Source organism: Phocoena sinus, chromosome X, assembly GCF_008692025.1.
Source record: "Phocoena sinus isolate mPhoSin1 chromosome X, mPhoSin1.pri, whole genome shotgun sequence".
NCBI classification, from domain to species: Eukaryota; Metazoa; Chordata; class Mammalia; order Artiodactyla; family Phocoenidae; genus Phocoena; species Phocoena sinus.
This window is the reverse complement of record NC_045784.1, coordinates 86631117-86639688: the sequence shown is the minus strand read 5'-3', so window position 1 is coordinate 86639688 and position 8572 is coordinate 86631117. Positions and strand designations below refer to the sequence as shown.

The window sequence follows — 8572 nt, the reverse complement described above, 5'->3', positions numbered from 1 at the left end:
ACTCCATCCCCTCTTCTCCCCACAGCCTTCAGTGGGGCCCTGGAGGACGGGAGGGAGGAGAAGGAAGCCCTGCAGCATGGGTTTGAAATGCTGGTCCCTGTGGCACTGGAAAAGGGAGTCCGAGTAGTCTGGGTGGGAGCTACCTAGGCGAAGGAGAGGAAGGGAGGGAGGGAAGGAATATTAAAGTGAAGGTACTGAGAGAGATGAGGAGACAGTGCCTTTCAGACAGTAAGATGACAGATGCTCAGTGCTCAACAGGCAAGTGGACCGAAAACCCTTAAAATCAGGAGCAGAGGTGGGCAAAGGGTGCTGCTGGATTGGCCAGAACACACTGATCTCTGTTTATGGTATTACTGTTTTAACTCAAGGGAAGCATTGCAACCTTGAACTATCAACCACCTGTTCTCTATTTTTGGTTTTGGACAGGGCCATCAGAGAATGTTTCCCGAAGTTGTTACACCTGGTAAGTGCCTACGAAAATCATTGTCTCTTTCAAATGTCGGTGGCCTCTGCACCTGCCCTCAAGCCCTTTGGGTCTTGCCTAGATCACATATTAGCATCAGAACCTTAACCATTTTGGGGGACATGGTCTCCTGAAAATGACACGGATATACTTGCTGGAAAAATACCCATAAGTACACACACGCACACACACAAGTTGAATATAACACTAGAGACTTCCAGGACCTCATGATGAAGACATCCACTGTAAGCTTTCCCATGGAATATCCAGGGCCCTTTCACACCTGACCTCTGACCCTCACCCTCCTGGGCCCATCCTTTTCCCGGATCATCCAGGGCCACTCCCCTGGTCTCCACTCCTGACTTCCTCTTCCCTTCTCCAGGATGGCCAGGAGTTACCGTCACCAGTGACCGTTGATGTTGACACTCCCTACATAGTAAAGCCCTGCAAGGTGAGGAAGAGGATCAAACAACATTTGGGGTGTTGCAGGGAGCCTTTATCTACTGCATAGTCTCAAGTGCCATTTGATTCCAGCGCAGCTTCCTTGGATCTGATGAGCTGAAGAGCCTAGTCCTGCAATTCCTGCAGCAGTAAGTACCTCAGGGAAGCTGAGCAAGGTGGGGAGGGCTAGGACAGGTGAGGCCACCTAAGCACAGGTCTGCTCAGGGGAGTTTTCAAGTGTCATTTGAGGTCCAGACCACAGAGATAGACTGTCTTCATTGCTCCTCCTTAGGTACTACTTGATCCATGACTATGGAGACAGACAGGTTCTCGCGGGTGCTTATCACGAGGAGGCCTGCTACTCCCTGACAATTCCCTTCCACCCCGAGGACCCAGCCCCGTGAGTATCACAGTACAGGCTGTGCTCCTGGGCCGTGTGGCTCCCCAGCAGACACAGGCCAGCTCCTGCAATCACCCACCACCCACTGCTGCTCTTTGTCTCCTAGAAGCAGCTTGTGCGAGTATTTCAAGGACAGCAGGAATATGAAGAAGCTCAAGAACCCCTGTGAATGTGTGATGGGAGGACTGCGTGAGAAAGGGCGGTGAAGGGGTCAGTCATAGGGCCCAGCGCGTGGCAGCCCCTGACCTTGGCTCGCTTCCCTTCCCCTCACAGACCTGCAGGTCCAGCTGCTGAAGCACACAAAACGTGTCATTGTGCACACTCTCTGTGTGTTGCCCAAGACTCTGCATGACTTCAGCTCCTTCGTGGTGGACATGTGGTACCAGACGGTGAGCGCCTGCTTCCTCCCTCGTGTGGGCCCAGGAAGCCGCAGGTGGGTGGGAGGTGGAGGTGGTGACTGGGCGCCTGGGCTCTTCCCTTTCAGGAAACGATGCTCTGCTTCTCCGTCTTTGGAGTGTTCGAGGCAGGTGAGTGTGTGTAGACCCCCAGCACAGATGCCCCACTGCTGCCTCCCCCTGGCCAGGCTCACTCCCAGAACCACCTAGCTTCCCTGACCCCTTCCCTTCCCTTCCCCTCCCCCTCCTGTCCCTTCCCTTCCCTTCTCTGCATTCCACCCCTCCCCTCCCCACCTGCCCTCCCCCACCTCCCCTCCCCTCCTCTCCCCTCCCCTTCCCCACTGTGTTCTCCTGCCCTCAAGCTTCCCACAGACAATCCAGGTCTGAGCTGTGTCCATGCCTGTCTGCCCTGCACACCCTGAGCGTTGTGGATACAGGCTGTGGGGTTTGGTGGCTCTCAACCCAGATACTTACTCTGAGAACTTGGGCCGTTACTTAAGGTTTCAGTTTCCTCATTTGCAAAATGGGGTAGTAGTATCCACCTCTTGGGCGGCTGTGAAAAATGCATCCCGTGAACTTGTGTAGTGGTCGTCAGGGGCCCTGTCACTGGGCGCAGACTGCTCCTATAGTTGCCCTCCCCATTCCCGACACCCTGGCCCCCATGAACAACTGCCTTCTCAGCATGAGTGTCCAGTCACACCCTGACTGGGGACCGCTGTGTGAGCCTGTACAGCACGGGCAGCTGTAAGGAGTACTGTAATTTGTTTGTTGTTGAAGTGGAAGGAAGTTCTCAGGGCTGTGTGCGTGCCTTCACCCAGACCTTCACCAGTACCCCTGCCAGCTATTCCAGGTGAGAGCCCTATTGTGGGCGGGAATGTCCATCCCAGCCTGGGCTCAGGTGCGTGGGAATGTGGTGGTGCAGATCTTAGGTTTACTCAGTATTGTGGAAAGCCAGCAGGGAGGTCCCAATAGCAGTCTAGCCTAGTGGTTAAGAAGAGCATGGGCTCTGGAATCGGCCTATGCATTATCTCCTTGACCTAACACTCACTCGCTGTGTGACCTTGGTCAAGTCACATGACCTCTCTGTGACTCAGTGTCTCCTTCCAAGAATGGGGATCAAACTGTCCACCCCTTGGGGTGTGGTAAAGTGTAAATGCAAAATTGCCCGTGGGTTGGGGATAAACCTATAAATCGAGTGAAGGTGAAAGACAGTCTCTCCAAAGGTGGGCTCTGTGGGGAGGGGCAGAGGTACCAGTCAAGGAACCTGGGAGACACACATAGGAGGGACGTGGAAGGAATCTGGTTGCTGAGTGCCAGTGGGAGCAAGATTGTTGTTAGGGGTGTGGTGGTGTTCACCTGTCCAGTTCTCTGAGTGACCGTTTTTCCTCCAGTCTTTTCATCATGAATGACGAGCTGTTTGTATGGGATGTCAGCCCTAAAAAGACCAAGAGCACATTCTCCATCCCAGTACCCACACCCTCCACCAGCTCCATGCCCAGTTTCTACTGGGAGCAGCAGCAAATGGTACAAGCTTTCTCCACTCAGTCTAGGATGAACCTCCAGTGGTCTCAGAAGTGAGTATTTTGTGTGCATGAGGATAAGAGAGAGCTGGGAGAATGAGGGAATTAAAAAGGGAACACACAGACAATTTGGGAAAATAAGTATTTGGGTATTTTGCTTCCAGAAAAAAAGGAAGCTCATGAAAAACGTATCCTAATTTTATGATGATATATGTGAAGCATTTTAAAAATAATATGCTCAGATGACATGATCTTTTATATGGAAAATCCTAAGAAATTTGCTAAGGTACTGTAAGAATACATAAACAAGTTCAGCAGAATCTCAGGATATAAGATCAATACACAAAAATCATTTGTATTTCTATGCACTTACAATGAAAAATCCTAAATTGAAATTAAGAAAACAATTTGGTTTATCGTAGAACCAAAAAGAATAAATACTTAGAAAGAAATGTAACTAAAGAAGTGAGAAACTTATACTTTAAAATCTTCAAAACATTGTTGGAATAACTTAAACAAAACCTCAAAAAAATGGAAGGACATTCTGTGTTTGTAGACTGGAAGACTTAATATTGTTAAGATGGTAATACTATTCAAAGTGGTCTATAGAGTCTACACCATATCTATCAAAGTCACTGTTGGCTCCTTTCCAGAAATTGATAAGGTGATTCTACAATTCACATGGAAATGCAATAGACTCAGAATAGTCAAAGCAATATTGAAGGGGAATAAAGTTGAGGACTCACAAGTCCTGATCTTCACAATTTCAAAACTTACTACAAAGGTACTATAATCAAGACTGCATGACACTGACATTTGATAGGTGAATGCAATAGAACTGAGAGTCGAGAATGAAACCCTGACACTTGTAGCCAATTAATTTTCAGTAGGTGCCAAAATAATTAATGGAGAAAAAAATAGTCTTTTAAACAGGTGGTTCTAGGACACATGGGTATTAACATGCAAAAAAAAAGAATTTTGACCCCAATCACACACCGTATACAAATATTAACTCAAAATGGATCAAAGGCCTAATGTAGAGTCTACAACTGTAAAAACTCTTACTGACTTTTTTTCACTTAGTATGATAACCTCTAGGTCCATCCATGTTGCTGCAGCTGGCATTATTTCATTCTTTTTAATGGCTGAGTAACATTCCATTGTGTATATGTACCACACCTTCTTTATCCATTCCTCTGTCGATGGACATTTAGGTTGCTTCCATGTCTTGGCTATTGTAAATAGTGCTAAAATGAACATTGGGCTGCATATATATTTTCGAATTATGGTTTTCTCTGGATATATGCTCAGGAGTGGGATTGCTGGATCATACAGTAGCTCCAGTTTTAGTTTTTTTAAGGAACCTTCATACTGTTCTCCATAGTGGCTGTATCAATTTACATTCCCACCAACAGTGTAGGAGGGTTCCCTTTTCTCCACACCCTCTCCGGCATTTATTGTTTGTAGATTTTTTGATGATGGCCATTCTGACCCGTGTGTGGTGACACCTCATTGTAGTTTTGATTTGCATTTCTCTAATAATTAGTTATGTTGAGCATCTTTTCATGTGCTTTTTGGCCATCTGTATGTCTTCTTTGGAGAAATGTCTATTTAGATCTTCTGCCCAATTTTTGATTGGGTAAGTGAAGTAAGACAGAGAAAGACAAATATCATATATCACTTATATGTGGAATATAATAAAAACAATACCAATGAACTTATTTACAAATCAGAAACAGACTCACAGTTCTCAAAATGAAACCTTATGGTTACCAAAGGGGAAATGTGGGGGAGGAAGTGATAAATTAGGAGATTGGGATTAACATATACACAGTAATGTATATAAAATAGATAACTAATAAGGACCTACTGTATAGCACAAGGAACTCTACTCAATATTCTGTAATAACCTATATGGGAAAAGATCTGAAAAAGAATGGAGTTATATATAACTGATTCACTTTGTTGTATACCTGAAACTAACACAACATTGTAAGTAAATTAACTCCAATAAAATATAAAAAAACACTTAGATGAAAACAGAGGTGTATATCTTCATGACCTTGAATTAGGCAACGGTTTCTTGTATATGACACCAAAAGCACAAGCAACCAAAAAACAAATAAATTGCTCTTCATCAAAAGTAAAAACTTCTGGGCTTCCCTGGTGGCGCAGCGGTTAAGAGTCCGCCTGCCGATGCAGGGGACACAGGTTCGTGCCCCGGTCCAGGAAGATCCCACATGCCGCAGAGTGGCTGGGCCCATGAGCCATGGCTGCTGCGCCTGTGCGTCCAGAGCCTGTGCTCTGCAACGGGAGAGGCCACAACAGTGAGAGGCCCATGTACCGCAAAAAAAAAAAAAAAAAAGTAAAAAACTTCTGTACATCAAAGGACACTATCAAGAAAGTGAAAATACAACCCACAAAATGGGAGAAAATATTTGCAAATCTCGTATCTGATAAGATCTACTATCTAGAATATTGAAGGATTTCACAACTCAACAATCAAAAGATAAATATCCCATTTAAAAATGGGGAAAGGATTTGAATAGATATTTCTCTAAAGATTGTATACAAGTGACCAACAAGCACATGAAAACGTGCTCAACATCATTAATCATTAGGAAAATACAAATCAAAACAACCACTTCACATACGCTAAGATGGCTTTAATCAATGAAACAAAAGATAAACATAGGTGAGGATGTGGAGAAATTAGAACTCTCATATATTACAGGTATCAAGGTTCAGTGGAGCACTCACTTTGGGAAAAAAATTTGGCAGTTCCTCAAAATGTTAAACACGGATTTACCAAATGACCCAGTAATCCTACTCCCAAGTATCTACCAGGAGAAATGAGAACATACGTTCACTCTAAAACTTGTTCAGGAACGTTCATAGCAGCATTATTGATAATAGCCGAAAAGTGGAAACAACCCAAATGTCCTTTAGCTGATGCATGGATGAATAAATCTGGTACATCCATATAGTAGAATATTATTCACTCATAAAAATGTACAGTTCTGATATATGTCATAACATGATCAACCTTGAAAACATTATGCTAAATGAAAAGCCAGTCACAAAAGTTGAATATAGTGTGAAATGTCCAGAATCGGCAAATCCACAGGGACCAAAAGCAGATTAGTGGTTGCCAGGTTCTGGGGGAAGGGGAGGAATAGGGAGTGATCACTAATGGTTAAGGAGTTTCTTTTCAAGGTGATAAAACTATTTTGGAATTAGATAGTTGTACAATCTTGTGGATATCCTAAAAAGCACTGACTTGTATTCTTTAAAATAGTGTGTACATTATATCTCAAAAAAAGATGGCTGGAAATTTGTACTTAAAAATGTTTCACTTAATGGCTATCATCAAAAAATCTACAGACAATAAATGCTGGAGAGGGTGTGGAGAAAAGGGAACCCTCTTGCATTCTTGGTGGGAATGTAAGTTGATACAGTCACTATGGAGAACAATATGGAGGTTCCTTAAAAAACTACAAATAGAACTACCATATGACCCAGCAATCCCAGTACTGGGCATATACCCTGAGAAAACCATAATTCAAAAAGAGTCATGTACCACAATGTTCATTGCAGCTCTATTTACAATAGCCCGGAGATGGAAACAACCTAAGTGCCCATCATCGGATGCATGGATAAAGAAGATGTGGCACTTATACACAGTGGAATATTACTCAGCCATAAAAAGAAACAAAATTGAGTTATTTGTAGTGAGGTGGATGGACCTAGAGTCTGTCATACAGAGTGAAGTAAGTCAGAAAGAGAAAAATAAATACCGTATGCTAACACATATATATGGAATCTAAAAAAAAATAGGTCATGAAGAACCTAGGGACAAGATGGAAATAAAGATGAAGACCTACTAGAGAATGGACTTGAGGACACGGGGAGGGGGAAGGGTAAGCTGGGACAAAGTGAGAGAGTGGCATGGACATATATACACTACCAAATGTAAAATCGATAGCTAGTGTGAAGCAGCCGCATAGCACAGGGAGATCAGCTCGGTGCTTTGTGACCATCCAGAGGGGTGGGATAGGGAGGGTGGGAGGGAGGGAGACGCAAGAGGGAAGAGATATGGGGATATATGTATAGGTATAACTGATTCACTTTGTTAGAAAGCAGAAACTAACACACCATTGTAAACAATTATATTCCAATAAAGATGTTAAAAAAAAAGACTAGTATGGAATCTAAAAGAAAAAAAAAGATTCTGACGAACCTAAGGGTAGGACAGGAATAAAGATGCAGACATAGAATGGACTTGAGGACACGGGGAGGGGGAAGGGAAAACAAAACAAAAACAAAAGCAAAAAAATTTTTCACTTGTTATTTTCTTGAACATCTTCCTTGATCAGTGTATATTAAGTTCCCTTGTTCTTTTGCACAGCTCTACTTTTGTGTTTTGAATTCTAGTGGGCATGAATGCTAGTGATAGATGGTTTGCTTTTCACTGGGTCTTTCTTCGTCATTACACATAGTGTTCATACTGGTACATGTGTCTCAGCAAGAAAGTGGCATAGATTTAGCGGTGTCGTTGCATGGTCAGCGTGACTCTACTGTGGTACTACTGGAGATCACCTGTTTTTCTCCCACTGCAGGTACCTTCAGGACAACAAATGGAACTACACCAGAGCTGGTCAGGTCTTCAGTATGCTTAAGGTGAGGTCTGGGAATCAAGTGGGTTAAAGATGAATGTTTCTGGGCCTTCAGGGAGGCCAAGAAGGTGGAGGCCGGTGGCCTAAGAATGGAACCTGGGGAGCTGGCTCTTCTGACATCGCAACTCCTTCTCTCCAGACCAAGTGCAAGATCCCAGAAGAGGCCTTCAAAGAAATCCCCTAAAAGGAGTGCTTGGATGCCGTCTTTGTCTTCATCCATCTCATCATTGTTTCTCTTTTCTCCAGCCTCAGGCCATGCCCATGAACAGGGTTGGAGGCCTGGCCGACAAAGAAGCCAGAGTTACCTTGTAGGCCAGGTAACATAGCCAACTGAAGGGTCAGTTTTTTCTGTATTTTCCACACTCACAATTGCTGTTTGTTTTCATAATAAAGAGTGATGTTGCATGTTGTATGTTGTGTGTTCTGCATTGCTGTTCCCTGCCCCAATCATTAGCCAGTGAGTCCAGGCCTGAAAGGCCTTGGTTGCCTTACTGCCCGACCCCCATTGACCCTGGCAATCCCTAGCAGATATATCAGGCTTGACTCCATAGGTAGTTTGTCAATAAATTCTGATGAGAGGGGACGTGATATGCTTCCAGGGATTGGTTTTTGGAGGCAGTGTGACTCAGTCAAACGCTCTACCTAGACACTCTCAGAAACAGGCATATGACCCGGAA

General features: G+C 44.2%; 1 protein-coding gene across 1 annotated transcript; it reads left to right on the top strand.

The window, feature by feature from the left end:
• The first annotated feature begins 203 nt into the window (after nt 1-203).
• Nucleotides 204-8079, top strand: LOC116747145 (nuclear RNA export factor 2-like). Its single transcript, XM_032618944.1, has 12 exons — nt 204-258; nt 369-463; nt 846-914; nt 998-1053; nt 1197-1304; nt 1411-1469; nt 1578-1693; nt 1789-1831; nt 2477-2549; nt 3091-3273; nt 7839-7899; nt 8035-8079. The coding sequence occupies exons 1-12, from the start codon at nt 204-206 to the stop codon at nt 8077-8079; spliced, it is 963 nt and encodes a 320-aa protein (XP_032474835.1).
• The last annotated feature ends 493 nt before the right edge of the window (nt 8080-8572 follow it).

What these genes read in the sequence shown, in the direction of transcription:
- LOC116747145 (XM_032618944.1), top strand. Translation starts at nt 204, where the DNA reads ATGAGGAGACAGTGCCTTTCAGACAGTAAGATGACAGATGCTCAGTGC. An exon ending in TCCCGAAGTTGTTACACCTG is followed by an intron (nt 464 to 845) that starts GTAAGTGCCTAC and finishes TCCCTTCTCCAG; the next exon opens with GATGGCCAGGAGTTACCGTC. An exon ending in ACATAGTAAAGCCCTGCAAG is followed by an intron (nt 915 to 997) that starts GTGAGGAAGAGG and finishes ATTTGATTCCAG; the next exon opens with CGCAGCTTCCTTGGATCTGA.